The sequence below is a fragment of the Trachemys scripta genome, chromosome 8 (assembly GCF_013100865.1).
Source record: "Trachemys scripta elegans isolate TJP31775 chromosome 8, CAS_Tse_1.0, whole genome shotgun sequence".
NCBI lineage: Eukaryota > Metazoa > Chordata > Testudines > Emydidae > Trachemys > Trachemys scripta.
Window position 1 is genome coordinate 98,259,157 of NC_048305.1, and position 21,874 is coordinate 98,281,030.

Here is a 21,874-nt window from a genome sequence, read left to right on the forward strand (position 1 = left end):
GTGGGCTACAGCCCACTTCATCGAATGCATAGAGTGGAACACACAGAAAGAAGATATTTATACATACAGAGAATATGAAAAGGTGGAAGTAAAGAGTTTTTTTCTCCTGCTGATGATAGCTCATCTCAGTTGATTGGCCTCTTACAGTTGGTATGGCTACTTCCACCTTTTCATGTTCTCTGTATGTATAAATATCTTCTTTCTGTGTATTCTATTTTCAAGAGCTTCTTCTGAATTTCTTGAATGGCGCTACATTAATCCTTAATTCCCCTTTTTCTAGAGAGGCCTTGGTGTCAATGCCATAATCGCCTGCTGCTCATGAGGGGCAGCCAGCGCTGGTTCACCAAGAGATTTTGAGCTACCGAAGCATCTGCCCGCTTCCCTCAGTGCAATGCCAAGGGCGAGCCCCACAAGCCAGTTATGCCCTTGTGGGCTGGGAAGCGGCCGCCAGGCTGTAGGGGCCCAGACCCAGTCCCCAGCTGGAGAGAGGCCAAGGTCAGGTGGAGGCCAGAGCGGTTTCGTGATGGCGGGCACCAGGGCCTAAGGCAGAGCAGGAGGGCTGGGTCCCGGCAGGCCTCGCTTGGCAAAGGGCTCATCGGCACCGGACAAACCCCGCAGCCGGCTGCCTCGACACGGCAGGCTCGGAGCCACCTGTCCTTGGCTGGGGAGCGGGGGTGCGAGACCAGGAGAGGAGCCACCTCGGGGCTGCATTGACAGGGGCCCCATCAGACCCACTCCCCCGTCGGCCCTTTAAATCCCTGGGGGGGGGGGCAAAGGTTTCTCTACGGGTCAGCCACGCCCCCTTTCCCCTGCAGTGGGGGGTCAGGGTCTGCCCCGCCTCGAGCCCCCCGGGACGGGGGGGGGGAGGGGTTGGAGGTGCCGCCATCCCCCTCCCTCCGGGCAGGCGGAGGTGTGAGCCCCTCCCCCCCACAATGCAGTGCGCGGCGCGGCTGACATGGCGGCCGGGCCAGATTGAGCCGCTCGCATCGGGGCCTCCAGAGCCGGGCATGGGGGGGGCGCAGCCTCAGCGCCCCTAGGGCAGCAGCCAGGTACCGGGCTCGGGGCGTAGGGGAGGCTCCTGGGAGCCCCGAGGCCTGGAGAGGCGGCCGCTGCTCCCCTCCCTGCTTCTGGGCTTCCCCTCTCTGCTGGGGGCGGCGGCTCCTGGGGACCCCCTCAGGCCTTCCCCGCCTCTCCCCGCGGGGGCTCCCGCTTACCTGGCACGTTCCCTTCGCCGCTCTGCTCCCGGTGCCCGCCTGTGGTAGGACCCGCCCTGCCCACCGCTGCTGCTCCCGCTGGGGAGGCTCCGCAGTTTCTCTCGCTGCTTCTGGCCTCTCTCCTCTGCGGGGGAGGGTGTAAATCCCTATGGAGGGGGCAGGTGCGGGCGCTAAATAGTCCCTGGGGGTGGGAGCCTGGGGCGGGCCTGCTGGGGAGGCCCTTGGGTGGGAGGGATGACAGGTACACAGCCTTAGCAGTGCTCTGCCTTTCCCCCGTTCCCTCCATCCAAGGAGGGCAATGGCTGGCGAGAGGAGACCGGTAGCCCCATTCTACAGCTGGGGATGCTGAGGTGAAGCAACTTGCCCAAGGTCACACAGGAAGTCCATGTCAGATCCCCAATGCAAAAAAATCTCCCAGCTCCTGATCCTTGGCTATAGCCAGGGTGCTATGCTTCATGTTTATTAATACATTACTCTTTTACAGATATGTTTTCATATCCTATTCAAGTGACTGTTTTCCTCCTTACTTGATCTAAATGTATGTTTGAGAAGTAACAGAATTGTTCATGTTTCACATTGCATAAGAAGAATCCCTCCCCCCTCCCATTGGCCATTCTTCCTTGGGTATATCTTGACAGGTAAAAAGGGTGTGTGTTTCAGTCGTGTTTACTTAGCATGACAGAATAGCCTTGTTAAGAGGCAAGCTAACGTGTTTGAAGCTGTGTTAGCTGGCCATGTTGCAGTCTGGGTTCCCCCACTAGACTGTAACCCAGCCAATGAATGCAACTTCAAACTTATTAGCCTGCATCTTAACATGACTTTTTAGTTGTGTTAAACTAACTCAGTTGAAAAACACACTGCCCATCAAGACTGGGCTTTCTTGATTTTTAACCTCCATGGTAATTCATTATTTTAATGTTACATTTAGAAGAGAATCTGTTGGGGGTAGGCTTTATGTGGTTTGTAAACTGGCATAATTCCCTGCTTTCTGTTTAGCCAGTTGCATTGTATTTTAATCAGTTTAGGATTTCCCCTTGTATTCTCTAATATCCTAGGAATTTTAGTGACAGTTACTGCACTCCGGTGCTACTTATATGGTTCTTACAACCTTACTAGCTGTTTCTAAATCATATACTAAAGTTTTGGGGGTAATGGAGTGGAAGGGATCTTTCTTTCCTAGAGTATATAGTCATCCATCCTACAAGATCCCAATATTGCTTGCAAACTGTACACAGGGATCACTTTAGCTACTCTTATCCTGCCCTTATGTTGGCTTAAAATAGGTACAAATGCAGCTGAATGAATACATGCTTTTGCCATATGTAGAGGATTTGTCAATTGGCTGAAAATGTCAGGTTACTTGGAACCTTCTTTTAAAGATGTCTCAAAAAGTAGCAGTAAACACTGAAGATAAAGCAAAACAGGCAGTTGTAGACTTATTTTCTGAAATATTGAGTTAATCATTAGAGAGGGACTGTGATACAAGGTACAATATTAAATTATATTTAAACACGGATTTAATAACCTTGCTTGTGCTGTCTCTCACTACTTCCTGCTGATTTGGTTTCCTGGACAATATGCATTAGATCCAGGATTCCTCCCTTCTGTTTGAATCTACTGAGAAGTCATAATATTTCTGATTTTCAGTGAGACTTGTGCTCGTAACTCACATGGATGCTTTTGATAATCCAGCCCTAAATGGTTATAACATTATTTCCATGATGAGGGGTGACCCACTCAGCCACAGAAGTATGACTTAATTGCAGCATCTGCCAGAAGAAGCTAAGTTTGGAGGAAGAGAGCTCTTATCCAAACATATCAGCAATTCCACCTCCTGCAAAGTAATTGCTTTTTATGTAATAGTTCTGCCAAACCTACCACAGTATGCAAGTCCCCCTTTAAAGGTGATTTTTTTGGGTGAAATTATGTCTGCCCTGTGCAGGTAGGAGGAGTGGGAACAGGGACCTCCAAGACCTCCATAGGAACCAGCCATGTTGTCTGCACTCTGTAAACAAACACATGGAAGGAAGGTGCCTGCAATACTGAATTACTCACAAGGGGTATCTGGATAGTCAGGGGACAAGGCTGTGGTAGACTTGTTCTACTGATGCAGAGAAGAATGCATGGAGATCTGTTTTGGGAAGAGTTTCAAAAGGGGGAGTGGGGGCACAATTTGCCAATGAGCACATTTCCCTCCAACACCCCTGAAAGCAAAACACCTCCAGCCATTGCCTCTTATGAGCTGGACTTCCTCTACTCTGTTGTGGCTCTGCCTGTAGAATAATAATTTTGCTTCTTGTAGACATGGTGTTCTTTTTATAAGCCAGTGCAAAAACTTGTACAGCTGTGAGTAGATCCTAATGTTTTCTAGGTATTGGAGTATTGGTCTTTGGTATTCTTTTCTAAATTTCAAAGTTTCTCTATTATCATTGTCCCTGTCCCACTGAATGAACTGTAGAAGAGTTTAGCATAAATTACTAACCACACACAAATTAAAGTCCTGATCATGCCACTGCCTCATATGAACCCAGTTGCAGGATCAAAGTCTAATGTATTACTCAATATTTATACTTCTTTATACACATTACCAGTCAATGTACTGATGCAATCTAAACTATGAGTTGGTGATAGTCACAAATTATGTTTAATTTGTGGATAATTCAATAATTTTCTCTTGAACTTTGCAGTATTATAAATAAAATAAATGGAGATATCCTATCTCCTAGAGCTGGAAAGGTCATTGAGTCCAGCCCCCTGCCTTTTCTAGTAGGACCAAGTACTGATTTTGCCCCAGATCCCTAAGTGGCCCCCTCAAGGATTGAACTCACAACCCTGGGTTTAGTAGGCCAATGCTCAAACCACTGAGCTATCCCTCCCCGCAAATTATAATTTATGAAGTTATTGTAGACTGTCCTTTGACTTTAATGATCCTGCAAGTAAACCCAGTTTTTTTATTCAGAATCACACATGTGCAATTGTATATACAGTACATTGTTTCTAATTAGCCCCCTTTGGCTATGATGTTACAACAAACCTATACTTGAACTAATTTTGTCTGCAGATGAAATTCAATCAATTTCCATTATGAAATCAGCTATCTTTTTCTGTTACAGTGAGGCTGACAATAATAGCTGATATTCCTAAATGCAACCATTGTGAAGCAAGGCTGAGGTAAAAGCCTTTTATAAAAACTTTTTAAAATATAAAATTGGCAGTGCTAAGTAGCTTCAGAATTTATTTCTTTACTAAAATAAGTGTTGGTTTGTGAGACTGCTATCAATAGTTTGTTTGCAGACTGCCAAGGCTTGGTCTGTATACCGAAGTGTTTTAATGTATTCTCGCCACAGCTTTTCTACCATACAGATTCCTATGCCAAAAACATGTCAACTGCTTACAGTTAATTCTAAAGTAATACGTCGTTTGTGGAGTGCTTTGAAGACAAAGTGCTGTCCTGTTTAAATGGTGTGGTAGAATGCATTCCTGAAACTTATAAAATACATACATATTTTACTGGTATTATTACAATAATAATGTAATAATGCCAGTGGGGGGAGGCATAGCTCAGTGGTTTGAGCATTGGCTTGCTAAACCCAGGGTTGTGAGTTCAATCCTTGAGGGGGCCACTTGGGGATCTGGGGCAAAATCAGTACTTCGTCCTGCTAGTGAAGGCAGGGGGCTGGACTCAATGACCTTTCAAGGTCCCTTCCAGTTCTAGGAGATAGGATATCTCCATTTAAAGAAAAAACAATAATACATAGCACTTACAGGGCCTGATCCAAAGTCAGTGGGTCCAATGATTTTAATGGGCTCTGGATCATGCTCATAGTGTTTTTCCATCTGCACAATACCATAGCAAGATGAACTGTAACTAATGGTCACAACACCCCCCTATGATAGGGACATATTTTTAGCTTCATTTTACAGGTGGTGAAACTGAGAGAGAGATTGTGACTTGCCCAGCTGCAGTGAGAATTATCAATGCAGGAATTAGAATTTAGGAGTCCGTGGCTGTTGGTCCTGTGCTGAAACCACACCCCTCTCTCTCTCTCTGACTTGTTCTTCTTTACCCAGTCTGAAAAATGACAACTCAGAAAAAGTATATCTTTGCAAATAGAAATAACTTGTAGTAAGCATATCTTGTAAATGATGACTGTCCTGTATGCTTTAGAGATTTAAGGAAACAATCTTAATGCTTGTACCACATCTAACTGCTAAATTTGGCATCAAACAAAATTGTTTTATTTACATCAAGCCAGTGCCAATAGGCAGCTGTATAATGCAGGTATAAAGCATTTGATCCATGCTGAAACTTTGCATGGAATATTTTCTATCAAAGTCTGAACTTGGAACAATACTGCCAAAACTATTTGCCCTCAGAGTTAGGGTTGTAACACTGTTAAAATCATAACTTCTTACTGGATTTGTTGTAATGACAAATCTTACACATTATGCACATTACATTCTCCTTCTGCTCTTCCTGTTTGATTGGAGTAGGGTTCTTGTTAGTTCTTAAATATTGGTCTTTCTCATAGAAACAGTACTATAATGTGTTGTCCCTCAGCATTTACATTCATTAACTAAAAAATACCTATGTCCTGGGTTTATTGGTGGTGGATCCTTAAATCTAAAGAGCTGCAGTCACCAGTAGCCACTGACCATGCCTCTTTGAATTTTAAATCTCCTTAATTTTGGTTTCATAACCTAATCCAGATCTAATTATATGAATGGAGATTTAACTGCTCTCAACTGTATGATAAGAAATACTTTGAGTGTTGTCATAAAGTATGATAGAAGTTTGAATGGTTTGTATAGGCACCCAGGCACAAGTGTGGACCAAGCCATATACAGTCTGGGCACCAAGTCCATTTAATCCCCCCAACCCCTCCCCAAGTATGTTGGTACAACAAAATCAGATACAAAATGTAAAGTTTTAAAAGGTAGTTTAAGTGCAAAATTTAACTTTTTTTTTTTGGGTGGGGTGAAAGATTTTACAAAATGCTAAAAATGTAATAAATCAATAAAAAGAGCTTTTCATACTGTTTGGATTAAACATTTCTCTGCAGTTTAAAGACTATATTTGCTAATACGGACGGCTGAAAGCCAGGAAGTGAAACTTACAAGCTGTCAAGAAACAAAAGTGAAAATGTCTAGTTCTTTCATTGTGTAAGCCAAATGAATTATAAAAATGGAGAAAAGTAAATTAGATTTTATATAGTCTGTCAATTATAGTAATGTAAGGAAGTATCTTTTAAAGAATTTGTTTTATATGATTTTTTAAAGTTATATTATTCAATTTACGCTGTAGTTAGAAAATCTAAGTACTCTTGAGTAAGTGTTACAGCAGTGCAGCAAATGAAATTCCTGTAATAATTTGTACAAGAAGGACCAAATTCAAGACTGGCACCATTAAATGGATCTCTGACAACAATGGAGTTGTACTTGCTTAGCCCAGGACTAAATTTGGCCTCTGAAATATTCACCTTTGTACAGCCTTGAAAATACCCAAGTCTTAAGGACTGCCCATTTGTTTTCTCTTATAATTGTCTCAGAGATAAAACACTGCTGTACTTTGGCTGTAATTAACTTAATTTTGATTATATTCTCTCTGTCAATATGTAATATTATTATAGCATTCAAGTTCTTGTGCTATGAGGGTCGAGGTGTTTTAAAGGTGACAGAAAAAAATCCAGCTGAAGGAAATCTAAGGAAATGTATGGTTATCTTGATTAATATAATTTAATATTGATATATTTTATTGTCCTCTTTCCTAACTACTGCAAGAAAATCTATTTGAGTGGCAACTTAGCTGTGGACTCATGTTTTTGAGGAACTCGACCTAGATCACCAAACTGGCTCATGTTAGTCACTGAATAGCCTTTAGCTAATGTAAAATAATGACTTTTGATCACTATCTGTGTTGGATTTGAGGCAGTGACCTAATGGTGAAATTACTCCATTATCAGTCCCTTGAGCCATCCAGTCCCCACAACTAACAATAATAATTTAAAGTAATTAAAAAATTAAAACCTGATAAATAGTGGTCTACTAAGATATGATCAGACTTACTGCCAGTGTCTCTAGTGCTAGTAGCTATCTTGTTTTCAACTTTTTCTGCTATTTTTTTTTTACTTTAGCAGCAATTTTCTGAACAAAGGAGAAAAAAGAGGCAAGCTTACGTTTTCATTGAGAGTTTCACACGATGATGGTGGACTTGTTATTCCATTCTAAAGATAAATATACAACCCAAATTGCAATATCTGTCAAGCAAAGATAGATAAGCCCACATCACTATTTTGGAAAAACACTTTTTATTATTTATGTAGAAGCAAGGCAATTGATAGAAATGAGTCTTGATTTTTAGTAAAAGCACAGAGCTGTTGACATCCTGCTGTTGCAGTATTGATAAGCACTCTTCAGTTATGTTGTTTAGAATACAAATTAAACTTCACATCTCTGATTTTTGGTATTGGTGTTGTGAGCAGTAACCAATATTAATAGCTGTTAACTGTCCATGTGTTTTCAGGTTGTACTATAATTTACAGGTTCTAATTTCAGTCAGCCTATGCAAGCTTTACTTCAATGGCTTTTAGCACTATCAAAAAGTCTATAAATTCAAGTATTTTTCAGGTGCATGAAAGTCAGAAACTGACTTGAAATAAGAGTGAAACTGATTAGTCTATTTTAATGGTCCGGGATGAGAAAAATGCAAAATAAATAGTAATAGTTTAGATTTTTAAAATTATTTGAGTTTTAATCTAAAGTCTTATTTGTAACATAGGAAATTTTAAAAAATAGAACATTTTTTTAACCTGACATTGTCCATTTAACAGATATAACATTTTCACTAGTCGTTATAGCAGTGCTTTGTGCCTGCCAACTGGTGGTCAAACACTAGAACAGATTTAGCATATTAGCAGGGTTCCCAGTGCCAGTTTGGATTTGCTGCTTGCATATTGTCTCAGCCAAGACTCAAAATGGGACTCTGGTGTTTCATAGGCAGCCATTCTATTAGGTGAGCCAAAAGGGAGAGAGAGCCAATAGGAATTGCATTAAACTCACTGTGGCTGGAAGTTTTGTATATACTATGAAAAGGAACTGAAGTCAGCTCTACATAGATTGATTTTGTCAACTCTAGTATTCTAATTCCACAACACACCCTAACAACACAGAGCTGACTGACAGATGTCTTGAAGGATTTTTTCCAGTAGTATTAAATCTCAAAGAAAATCCTACAGAGTTCAAAATTACAACAACTAAAACCCAAAGGACAGCAAAGAGGGTGTGTAATATATGTTATATATGATGGAGACAGGTCTGTGAAATGGATGAAACATAGGAAAATTGTGACTGGGTTCTGATGATACCCAAACATCTTGAGATTCAGTGTAGAGCCACAAAATCCTGTGACGTAGTATAGCTTACAGTTATCTGTGTAGTATTTTATATCTCACTCTAGAGAGAGATTTTGAGAGAGGGAATGTAAAAGTATTAATTCTAAGCCCAATGAGAATCACATTTACTGTCTTGTTTTTTTGGCCATTGGGCCAAGAGCTAGAGTTAGAGTGAAGTGTAATAACACTTTAATAGCTGGTAGTTGTAATATCAGTTCAGTATATTTGAAAGAATCTTTTCTGCCTGTGCATTGGAATGAATTTGATAATCTGTAGGTCATTTCTATGTTCATTTTGTATGGCTTTATGTAAAACTGAAGTTGATGACTATTGAAACTTAACTTGACAAGACCAATTTTTGATTTTATTTTTATTTTATTTTTTAAAAAATCTATATGCTCTAACATAACCAATTGAAAACAGTGATAGTATGCATTCTGTTTATGGAGAAAGTTATAGCTGAAATATTGGACAATTATTATTCTTCCCTTTGCTCTTGAAGAGGCAAAATACACAGTAAATTAAAATTACTGTATATGCCTTATAGATGTAGGCCCAAAATACAGTGTGGTAGTGTTTGTTGATTTTTTTTTTAAGGTAAGGTTTTATAAAACCAGTCATATAAATACATGGTTTCCAACAGTTTCTAGTATGGAATTTAAACCTTCTCCTGAAGTGCTTGCTAGCCAAAAATACAAATTAATGAGTCAGAAAGTGAAAATGATTAGTCTATTTTCAAGCTGAGAGAAATGCTGAAAGTAAAATATCATAAGTGACTAATAGTACATTAGCCTTTTATATGTTCAGTGTAGATAATCTGAGGTTTTATAACACATATAAGGAAATCTGGTTTTTACAAATATATAATTTTAACCTGATTGTTCCTTCCATTGTAATTTTTTTATGAAGTTTTGCATGAATTACAATGTAGTAAAATCTAGTGGTTTGAATTTAAATACCATTTAGTCCAGGGGTGGCCAACCTGAGCCTGAGAAGGAGCCAGAATTTACCAGTGTACATTGCCAAAGAGCCACAGAAATACGTCAGCAGCCCTCCATCAGCCTCCCACCCACCCGCAGCCCCGCTGATCAGCGCATCCCCATCTCTCCCCACACCTCCCGATCAGCTGTTTTGTGGCGTGCAGGAGGTTCTGGGGGGGAAGGGGAGGAGTGAGGGCATGGTAGGGTGAGGTGAGGGCGTGGGAAGGGGTGGAGTGAGGGGCAGGGCCTGTGGCAGAGCCAGGGGTTGAGCAGTGAGCACCCCTCGGCACGTTGGAAAGTTGGCACCTGCAGCTCCAGCCCCAGAGTTGGTGCCTATGCAAGGAGCCGCATATTAACTTCTGAAGAGCTGCATGTGGCTCCGGAACCACAGGCTGGCCACCCCTGATCTAGTCAGTCTTATATTTTTTTCCCCATAGAACAATATGGGTACTTCTTTTGATGGTTAAGGAAGCACCCATAAATTCCCCTGGTTGCTACCCACAACGTGTAACATAGTAGGTAAAGTGTCAGCTTTACATTTCAGATTCACATATTGCTGGAGTTACATATTTAATTGTCCTTTTGCCTGCATAGTATGGATCACTCAATTCTCAGCACTTTATAATACTTATCATACCAAAATTATTTAGACATTTGTATTGGTGCTTATCACAAATCCATCTCCTTGCTTCACATTAACACAAACAATCAGTTGCAAACAAATGGAATCCTACTGCTTATCAGTCTTCCCATTTACTGTTAAATTAAATTGAAAACCTGGTCAAACAAATAAGTCCTGTACCCCAGAATTGAGTGCTCATGATTTCCTCCTCAAGGAATCAGGGTTCAAAGGGGTTTAGCTAATCTGAGGGTAGGTAGACTATTTAGACAACTCTAGTGGTTGAGGAAGCAACATATTATATAAATTAATATATTTGTCATGACATTTTGTCTGAGTAGTTTATATCCAAAAGCTTATTACCAAAGGTTCTGTGCATACAGGCGCTACAGTAAATAGAGGGCCAAATCTATGCTTCTTAACAATTTGAGTGCTAGAAAAAAAATATTTTTCTTGAATTGATAGAACTGAATTAGCTTTCCTCAGAGGCTGATTTTAGTCATACATTTTATTAGAGTAATTTTGTCTGTGTGTTTTAATATTTCAATTAACTTATTTTCCTCACTGTAGTTATTATAGTTTTCCTTAATTCTTACTGCTTTTCTAAAGCCGAAAGAAGAGGAGATGTTATCTGATGACAGATATTCAATGTATAACACCACAACAACAATGTAGAAAAGAGAGAAAACAGACCTGGTGACAATTTAAAACTGTGTGAGAGTTTTCTTGCTGCTGTTTTGTCTCTTCCTTTCCCCATTAGGAAAATACTCTTGAGTCTTTCTTTATTTTACTTTAAGAATAATATAAATTTTATTGTTGAAAACTATTTTTGGAAAGCGCTTCTTTCTTTCATCATAATTCAATTCGATACATTTTCTTACTCCTTAGAGGGAGGTCTGTTTAATACATATTTTCTTAGAGTTTTGATAATGTTCCTGTCATATTTTTAAATGCTTACTATTATTTTTCCCCAGCAGACAATCAGCCAATTTCCCGTGCCCAAACAGTGGATTTTAATCAACATTATATTACTGGAGAATTGCGTTTCAAGCAGTCTCAAGTGACAGAAGAAGCAGGTCTTCACTATAATGGAAGAGGCCAAGAGCTCAAAAAATGGAAATCATGACCCAAGAAAATCTACCCGTGTTGTCTGTGAAGAAGGCAAAGCCGTCAGACTTATAAACAATCAGAATTATAAACACAATAGAAATGATAAATCTGTAAAAGATGTTGGGAGAAGTTCTCCAAGTGGGAGCAGTAGCAAAAAGAGTAAACAAAATGATGTTTGTTCTGAAAAATCAGGAGAAAATAAATCATGTAAAGTAAATAGTTGCATTCCTGGATCTAAAGATGTGGGGTCAAACCTTCAGGATCGAAGTCATGGCAAAGCAAAAAAAATATCTAATTTACCAGCAACAGTAGAAAACCTGAAACAGACAAAAGTTCAGCAGACAGGAGAAAACTCTCCAAGCTCCCATGTTTCTGGGAATGGAATCAGTATAGAAACCTTACCAGCTACACAAAGAGGGAAATTGGTATTGGAAAATCCACCAGGAGTTCATATGTCAAAAACAAGCACGGATCAGACTGGTGACTCTGGTAAGACAGTTTCAAATCAAAGAACAGTGGAGCACAAGTCTGATGACCTTAGTAAGTATTAAAGCACACTATTTCATTCAGGTTTCTTCGAGAAATTGTTAACAATCTGAAATGGGCTCTGAAGTATTTCTGCTTTGCATATCTTCTCAGTTACATACAGAAAATCATCAAGCACAGTTACAAAGAATGTACTGTGAATAGACCCTTTGTTACTTGGAGAATAAAGGTCAGATGAATAGCATTTAACTAAATTTCTTTTCTATGTTGTTTAAAAGTGATTATGCAATATTTTAAATTTATTTAGAGCCACATTTTAACTGATTGTGTGTCAATTTCAGGCTATTTTGTGAAATTAGAAAATATTAAAACAGAAATCTTCAAAATATCATGCTATCTTACCTAGAGGCCTATTAGTAATACTATTTTAAAAGTGCAGACAAAAATCAACTACTTCCAAATTTAAGAAAACTTCCCTGTAAGCATCAAGAAGACACACACTCTTGCCTTTTACCTGATTGCTTTGCTATTTTTGTTCTGCAAAAGTCTTCAGAAGGTGCTTTGACTGATGGCTTCTTTTCAGTCTAGATACTTCCAGCAGCCACTCTTGTGAACCCTCCGTATTTAAGTCTCCTTCAGCTTCAGAATGTAATACATGCTTCAGAGTTCATTTCCTTCTGAGCTAGCCCTTAGTTCAGGAGTTTTCAAACTGTTTCAAAGTGTGGCTTTTAATAGAAATGGTTCATGAGCCACTTGCCAGGGCCGCCCGGTGGGGGGAGGGGGGGAATTGGGGCAATTTGCCCCAGGCCCCGGGCCCCACAGGGGCCCCCATGAGAATATAGTATTCTATAGTATTGCAACTTTTTTTAATGGGAGGGGCCCCTGAAATTGCTTTGCCCCAGGCCCCCTGAATCCTCTGGGCGGCCCTGCCACTTGCTATTGTGAAGACTGCTTTCCCTTCTGTTTGTGGTCAGACTACATCCCTGTGGTAAATACAGCAACTACTGATGTGGAAGAGTAATATTAGTAAAATATTTAATGTGTTTTTAACTGTCTTAAAATTTAGCAGAAAGAACCAGTTTGGAAAACATGTGACCAGCCAGCTATATGTAGAACGCCAGCAAGTGTTGCATGGACCAGCAGTCATCCACAGACCATACTTAGGAATCAGCTAACTAAGCAATTTCCAATTTGTGTCCCCAGGCTAGCTATCTCAATGCCATCTTCTCCTTACTCTTTTAAGATCTAGTTGTTCTTGGTAACACTCCCACTGACGTGGGTTGTGCTCATAAGAATAGTGTACACTGTAGATGGTTGTGTACATTAACAAACTATGTGCAGATTTTAGTCTTCAGGAGGGATTGTAATTTCAAAATCTTATATATTTATAAATGACAACATTCCAATGCAGCATGGTTGCTGTGAACAGCCATAGAATGCTAAGGTGTCACAGAACATAAGTATGTTCTTAACATCATGCTGACTTAGTAAGTGGGTGCAATTGAACTGTCTAGATAGTAGCCTTGGAAAACATTTTTCTGTGAATTTATTTAAAGTAGCTTTCTGGTAGTTTTCTTGACTAAACATGTAGTGTAACAATTTAAACCTTATTATTTGTATTCTCATGGCACATCACGGTCCTTTTATGCCACATGCTGTATGTACTCATAACAAAAAGATGATCGCTGCCCCAAAGAGCTTACCTCCTACAACATAGTCTTTTCACAAAACTCTTGCACATCGCTGATATCTTACATTTTTTCTCTTCTTTGATAGAGCACTTATATTAAAAAACTTGGCTCTTTAGTCTCGCTTAAGGGTGGTAAACAACAGTAATGCATCATTGGAAGGTATGGTATCTTAAGACCATTGAAGAGATTCTTATGTAGTCTTTTCTCCGTAGAGACGCAAGGTTACACTTATGTTGTTGATGATGATGATATTTTCCATTTGATTCCCATTGAAGTCATTGGGAACCATGTAACTAAAGCCCTGTGTGATGCTATTTAAAAAGTACCAGTGAATGTTCTCATGTTTAGCCCACAGAGTTGACTCCTGCATGAAAGCACCTACAGATGACCTTATATTGTTTATAATGCTTACCTCTTCCTCCTCCCCATTTTTAAAAAGTTATTCTGGAAAACAATAATTAAGTGCCAACTTCTTTCTCCAGGCAAAATGAAGAGTCCTGAATCAGCTAAAGAACATAATTTGGAGGCTGAGTATTTAGAAAACACTGCTGTAATTGATGAGTCTACTCTGACAGCAGAACAGCAGCTAGGCTTGAAACAAGCAGAAGAGCGACTGGAAAGAGATTATATCTCCCGACTAGAAAAAGTAGGTTGTGATATTCTCATTCCTTTTTGCTTGTTTGGGGCGAAGGGAAATTCAGAGTATTCTGTAGTTCTGGTAAAGAGCCTTTTTAGACCCATGCCAATGAGACTTCACATCATGGTCACCATACTTTTGTTTGGATGGGACTTCTTTTTGACCCTATTGCCACTATTCCTTCTTTATTTAGAATGGTTCTTTTGGGTGGCATAAGACACTGCCCACTACAGCTGACTGCTTCCTCAGTATTGCTGGCCTGGAGAGCAAGAAACATTGACTGAAAATTGAACATAGATCTCCCATATGGCATATGTAGAGCATTTACCAGCGTTTTTTGTTTAATAGATCTAAAGGATCCACTGCTTATCTATCTTAGGTGTTTATAGAATGTCACTTGTCCTAGTACTGTAAATAATGAATGCCAAACTTCCCCATACATTTCTATCCCTTCCCCAAAACACCCCCTTTAAACTGGTCTAAAGCAATACCCAAATCAGTATATGGGTATTTAAGAAAACAAAAAGATTCCTTCTGCTTTTGAAGTGTACTCAGATTTTTTGGTCTGCCTCAGTATTGAGGAAATCCTTCACCCTCCCCCAAAACTAATCAAATAAGCCCCAGCAGATTGATATTTGGCTTCATCTTGTTAGGTTTCTTCCTCAAACAAATGAAATAAAGGCTCAGAATATTATATTGATAAAAGCAAAATGGCCACATTATTTTACACTGACATTTTAATCAGAAAATATTGAGTATTCAGAAAATATCAAGTTTTTGTGAAACCACAAAAGACCAAATTCAACAAGAGCAAATAGTGTTTTAAAATGAATGTTTCCTGTGCATTAATCCCCATACTATTTTAATAGCTGACATTTCCAAAATGCTTTGTGGATTTATCAAATATAAACATGTTCGAATGGAGGGAGGATGGGAGGATGGTAATACATACTTTTTAAAATTACAAAAGATGGCAGAAAAAGGGAGTACATGTGTAGGCTGACACTATAGTGAATATATCCCTTCTTGTCAATGTGGAAAAAGACATTGGGAGGATTGATGATGAGATTTTACAGATCCTTACATTTAAAGAGCTTGAACAAGAGAGTCATCCTGAGCTAAGGGTTAGAAGACAGAAACTTGTGAGTCTTACTCCTGGCTCTGACACTAACATGTTATGTGGCCTTGGGCAAGTCACTTTCACTTCATGTCCAGTGGGGATAATCCAACCCACAGAGGTCTTGTCAAGTTTCATTAATTAATATTTGTAAAATACTTTGACCTAAAGGGTGCTGTATAAATGCTAAGTACTGTTTATTATTGACACAATTTGTCATGGACTACTGACAGAAGTATGTAAGTCTCTTTTTTTAAAAAATGTTGGCCTCTTTATTTCAGCGCTCCCCAGAATATGCCAACTGCCAGTATCTATGCAAACTCTGCTTGGTTCACATTGAAAATATCCAGGGAGCTCACAAGCACATTAAAGAAAAACGTCATAAGAAAAATATAATGGTAAGTTAATTAATGAAGACTTTGAGTCTGTGGTGAAATACATACCTTTTGTTTTGTAGTAAGAATTTCAGGTTACTTTTTTGATAACATATTCTGTGAATCTGATAAATCAAAACTAAAAAAAAAAAGTAATTATTTTTTGTGAGATTAGTACTGGCTAAGTATTTTGTAACTGAATCTGTTTCAGATTATTAATCTTTTTATAATGTACTTTATGGTATGTAATACTGTTTATGTTGTAACCAGAATTCTCTATATAATATAACATTTCCTTTGAACTAGAAAATACAGAATGTGGAATACCTGACCCACAAACCTATCCAGGTGACTCAGAAAGTGTCTAGTTCACCCTCTGATACTTGGAGCTAAAATTTTTGATAAAGTTCACTCTTAGAAGTACTACCTATAAAAAACAGAACTTCTGTGGGGTACATTGCCATGTTAGCCAGTTGGTGTGGCCCATTAGAATGTTGCATATAAAAATAGTAATAATTTTTTCAGAAGCAATCATTTTTTCTATACTCCTGGGAGAATTCTGCAACAAAAAATTAAAAATTATGTGCATAATATGTTAAAATTATGCAAAATTTGGTATATTTTGTCTGTCAAAATAACACTATATAAACACACCAGTTTCAATTATTTTTGGTCATTTATTTCAAAATACTTGTCAGCAAGTATGTCTGTAACAACACAGACAACAAAAAAGATTCAGGAAATGTTTTTGTTTCTTGACAAATAGATGCCTTATTAGGCATATTAATACAGAACTCTGAGTAATAATTAATTTAAACTACAATAGAGAACTGTATTTCCCGCACCCCTGAGAAGCAGTGCAAAGGCTTGTGGGAGTCAGGGATAACGGAGGAGCTGAAGGAGAGGGAAGTAAATTGCTGGGAAGGAGCCTGCGTGTGAACTTGGAGGGTTGTTGGGTATGAGTGGGAAAAGTATGGAACAGATTTTTTTGGGGGTGGGGGAGGGATTGTTAGGGAGCTTCCCCATGCAGATGCTGGCTGATCCCTAGCCTCTCCCATTCAGTCAGGAACATCTGCCCCGTCTCTATGTGTTCCTGTGCCCCCATGTGTTCTTGCACCCCCTGTCCACGTCCCTCCACCCCCACTCAGACACCCACTCTCCCCATCCCCATGTGACCCGGCACCCCCTCTGCCGTCCCTATGTGGCTGTACCCCCTCCCCGCCCCATGTGTCTCTGTGCCCCACCCAGCCACTCCCCTGTCCCTATGTAGCTCTGAACCTCCTCCCCCATAACCATGTGGCCCTGCACCTCCCTCCCGCTGTGGGCCTCTGCCTCCACTCCCATTCAGCCCCTGCCCCAGTCTGTCCTCCCCCACTAGCCCTTATGAGCCCCTGTCTGACCCCCCCCTCCCCCCCGGCCACCCACGCTCTGTGTCCTCATAGCCCCTGACTGGCACTGTGAAGAAGGCAGTCTCTTTCTCTTGCCTCGCTGGCTGGGAGCTGCTGCTGTGGTCTATCGCCACAGCACCCTCTGTGCAAAAGGCGGAACTGCAGCAACATTTCGTCAGAAGCTTTTTTCTGTGCAAAAAATTAAAAATATGTGTGGCTCATTAATTATGGGCACGCGCAGTAGTGCAGAATTCTCTCAGGAGTAATTTCTAAGATGTCTATCTCTGTAATATCTAAATGCCATAACATTTTTAAAAATGTTCTTCCCTTGTCACCATTTACTTTTAGGCCAATCCTTTATGAGTAGATGGATATAGGTGTTTTTCTGTAGGAGCAGGTTGCTGGGGACATTCTGAAGCTTAGCTGTTAGAGCAAATACCTGATGAAGAGTTCTGCATTGTAGTCTGAAGGTTGCAAGATTTGGCCATACCCTAATCTCCAGTGGTAGCATATTCCATAGTTGAGAGCACTCTATTGAGACTATTGAGAATGCTCTTCTTCAGCTTATAATTCATATCAGGATTCCATCACTCATGACGTCTCTATTGAATATAAATGACTTGGGGAGCTGCACAGAATGGGGAAGTCCTTGAGATAGATTGGTCCTACCCTATTTAGGTCTTTAATGATAAGGACTGGGATCTTGGACTTCTCAGAACTGAACTGATAGCCTATGTATGGCACAAGTTTTGGTATGATGTGCTCTCATTGGTCTGCTTCACTTAATAGGTGGGTTTTTGTGTGCTGAATTATCTCTAGTTTGTGGGTTGGCTTCTGGGTCAGACTAAGGTATAGTGTGTTGTAATAATCCAGTCTTGAAGTGACAAAATCACAGATCCCTATAATTAGTTCTGCATTTGACACCAAAGGGCATGATCTAGCCAGGAGATGTGAAATAAGGTGTTTTTGGCCACTGTTGCTACGTTGGTATATCTGAATAGTCAGGGTGGGAGGGTGAGATGAGGATACTTCTAATTAATGGGTGAAAAGCTGGGTTTGATCTGTGCCATTTGTTGTCCACTGTAATTTTAATTTATAGCGTAAGCCCAGATTCACAATGATGGGTGCAAAATACACTTTTAAATGGTATTTTGTAAAATATGCCCCTCCATTCCCATCCAGTGGGTCTAAGACTCAGTTGAAGCCCTAAAAATATCATGTGTTTCTAATTTTATACATCTAAGTATACACTCTTATATATTATATGTTATAATACACCTCTACCTTGATATAACGCTATCCTCGGGAGCCAAAAAATCTTACTGTGTTATATTGAACTTGCTTTGATCCACCGGAGTGCGCAGCCCCCCCCCCCCCCCCCCCCGGAGCACTGCTTTACCGCGTTATTTCCGAATTCGTGTTATATCGGGTCGTGTTATATCGAGGTAGCGGTGTATTAACATTAATATTCCAGTAGTGCAAAAAGACCAATCAGGTTACATATTATAAAATGTATGAGAGCTGAGGTTAGATACATTTACCTTTATGAGTGACTAAACTAGCTTATCAATAGCAGCTTCTGCACCAAAAAAACCCCAGACAAACAAAAAACAGACCCCACAGAAAAACAAACCCAACAGTGACAAAATAAATAATTTTTAAAAAGCTTGCAAAATTTATATTATTTTTGTTGTCATGTTTTAATTTTTAAAATAAGGAAATCAAAATAGAGGTAACTTGATAAATAAACTTGAACTGTGTACATATAAGTGTGGAGATTTGGTCAACACTTTTATTATGGTGCTGTGTTCTGCGGTTGCATAACAGGTTGTTAGTCACTTATTCAAAAACTATGCTATTGATTAAGATGTTTCCATGGTGAGTCATACAATTCAATTAATCAGTGAATTTCAGAACCAAGTAGTGGTCACTGCTGATTCCAGGTGATCTGAGATTTATCAGGTTTTAATGCTCCTAAAGTAGTTATCTCCAATAAATGAAGTTAATTATTATAATCCAATTGATTAAAACTAGCACTTGATGAGAGTAACTGGTTGGGCTGTAGTGAGAGGAGAACAAGCTCCTTATATTTAATTGGGAGTCAGGGGAAACTGTTTGCCTCACTGGAGTCCTGCATATGGGCTCTCCGTTCAGTCACTAGTGTTTATTGTGCAAGAAAAAAAATACAGCTTCTTTCATGTCTTTGGATAAACTCTGTTTCAGAGCTCTCAGCCACGCAAATGTAATTCAGGGAACATAACCCTTCAGATTCCTTCCTTGGCTGTCGGCCCTGCAAGAACCTGTTCCTTTACTAACATGGAGCATCTAGTGTCATTTCCATGAGCCCAGTTGTCATATATGCCAATTGGCTGTGCAGAGTTTGAATCCTGTGGAAATGTGCTGGTCAGAGCACCATATAAAGCAAACCCTCAAGTTAAAAATAATATAATCAAGTACAATTATCCTCTTATCATCCAAAAATTCTCCAGGAAAAACAGGAAGAAAATGAGCTGCGTGGCCTCCCACCTTCCTCCCCTGCACAGGTGGCTGCTTTGACTTTTACACTCATGGAGGCAGCAAATGAACAAGGCATATCAGATGATGACTTCAGAATCCGCCAAGAAATTGTAAACGAGATGGAGAAGATTATTCAACAGCCCTTACCAGGTATGCATGATGTCCCTCATTTTCTTTAAATGCAAGACATTCTCTTAATTTATTCTAACAATTACAAGTTAAATCTTGCTCTCTTCATCAGTGTGGAATAGTTAATTTTGTTTGAAATATCTTTATTATATCTTTAGAAGTATCAGGAATGTCAAGTCTTACCTTCCCTGGTTTTGTTAGCCGGTTTGTTTGAGGTCTCAAAGAGATTTAGCTCGCAGTTGCACAAATCCCTTACATATGTGCTTATCTTTACACAAACGTTTTTAGGATCAAAGTACCAGTCCTTAATCGTAGTGGTGGGGCTATAACAAAGATCTTTCTTCTTACAAGTATTTGTAAGATGCATTTAAATAATGCATTTAAATTAAATAGATGTGAACAAAACAAAGAGTTTTAAACAGTGTGACTAAATGTCACTTCCCTTCTCAATTAAGTACGTTTTACTTTTTCTCTACCAGTTCTCCAATTGTCTGTGGAATCTGTCAGGATAGACAAGACTTGAATTAATAAAGTTTAAAAAAAATTAAAAAGAAACAGCAAGAAAAAATACTCAACCCCAATAGTTTTATTTATAGGTCACCCTTGATACATAGGTGCAACATAGACTACAAGTCCTCATTATTTTACTGGAAGTGGAGGTCTCTTAAATCCGGAAGGAGCATAGCTCTCACAGGCCTCTCCATGTTAAATATGAGGGCAATGGGTCCTCAACTGAGCAAAATTGCTTGCAGAAGTTGATAATTTTGTTTAAATCTGAGTATCTAAATTCCAAATGTTATTTCATACTGTTCGTGCTCTCTCTTTTTAATGCCATTGGCAGTTTAGAAGTTCAGTGGTGAGTGACCCTCACCAGTAACGACATAAACTAGTTTTACTGAATTTGTAAACAACCTGGGGATTAATAAAGAACCAGGATGGCATGTCTGTTAGTGGAAAAGATTGTGTGCAGTCAGTGACATTTCAGTCTCAGTGATCTCTTTAAATAATTATACCAGGTAGACGTATGTTTCTAGTGGGATTAACTACGGCCTTAAGTTTGTTTTCTTTGGACTTTCAGTGATTTGAGTATTATTGCACGTGCCAAATATGAACCATGCATTGCAAAGGCCTGTGGTGGTTATGGATAGTAACATCAGAATTTTGAAAATTATCAAGAAAGTTTCTGTTTAACATTCACTATGGGCCTGATATTCAGAAGTGCTGATGACCCACAAATCCCACTGAAGTCAATGGGAGCTGCAGGTGCTGATCACCTTTTAAAATCAGGCCATATATGCTTTCTAGATAAAATGTAAATCCCATTTAAATTAATAGACTAGATAACATTGTTGCTTTTTTTTTTTTTTTTTTACAGTATTACTTATTGATGAAAATATTTTTGTCTTGTTCATTTCATCAAAACCTTCCATATATATTTTTTTTATTTTGCCTTCATTGCTTCTCTTCTCCTTCTCTTACAGCTCTGGAGGTCTGTTATGGCTTCCAAGAAACACCTGAATGCCTTTATTGTTCTTAACAGCTATGCACACTGTCTCTGCTGTGTCAGCCAAAATACTTACATAATACCTCTCTGTAGATTCAGTATCAGCTTCACCCATCCTTCTCCTCTTGCTTTATTTTGCTCATATATTTTGTAAACTCTTTATTTTGATCACATATTTTGTAAATCTTCATACATTAGCCATCCCTCATGTTACTTCACTAACAAAATATTTAACTTTCAAATCCAATTTATATATGTCCCTATAATTTATATTGTTGATTTTATTTTCCTTCTTTGCTTTAACTTCTTATCTCCTATGATGCTAATTGGTAGACTCAAAACAAGAGAGCAGATATTTGAAGCTAGACAAATGTATCAACATTATGTTAGCAATAGTTGAATTATCAGAGAAGCTGCAGTGAATGAGGTATTGGTCTTTCATTGGCAGACAATAGCTTTTCTAGAAGATTTCATTTATATCAAAACTGCCTAGAAATTAATATGTTATCTTTTTTTGTTTGATAAATAGCTACTTTTTTCTCCTTCTCAATAAAAGTGTAGTAATAATTAAGACTTTTTTGTTCATTTTAGGGGTAATGATCTCTTATGCTTCTTAAACATACACTATGCATATTAACTAAAATCTGATGGTAAATAGAGAAAATGATACTAGAAATGGAAGACAATTTGTTGTGCTCCTTTTTAAAAATTGGTTTC

The 21,874-nt window shown here is 39.2% G+C and overlaps 1 protein-coding gene across 5 annotated transcripts in view; it reads left to right on the forward strand.

Annotated features, from left to right (window-relative positions):
* The first annotated feature begins 938 nt into the window (after positions 1-938).
* Positions 939-21,874, forward strand: part of TUT4 (terminal uridylyl transferase 4) — an 84,250-nt gene continuing 63,314 nt past the window's right edge. For 2 of the 5 annotated variants that reach the window (XM_034780209.1, XM_034780213.1), the window contains exons 1-5: positions 939-1,049; positions 11,179-11,854; positions 13,974-14,137; positions 15,527-15,643; positions 19,497-19,674. In XM_034780209.1, the coding sequence (XP_034636100.1) occupies positions 11,293-11,854; positions 13,974-14,137; positions 15,527-15,643; positions 19,497-19,674 (1,021 nt within the window). In that variant the 5' untranslated portion in view covers positions 939-1,049; positions 11,179-11,292. Of the gene's footprint in view, positions 1,050-4,327; positions 4,386-11,178; positions 11,855-13,973; positions 14,138-15,526; positions 15,644-19,496; positions 19,675-21,874 lie in introns of all 5 variants that reach the window. The other 3 variants (XM_034780211.1, XM_034780212.1, XM_034780210.1) reach the window with 3 other exon arrangements.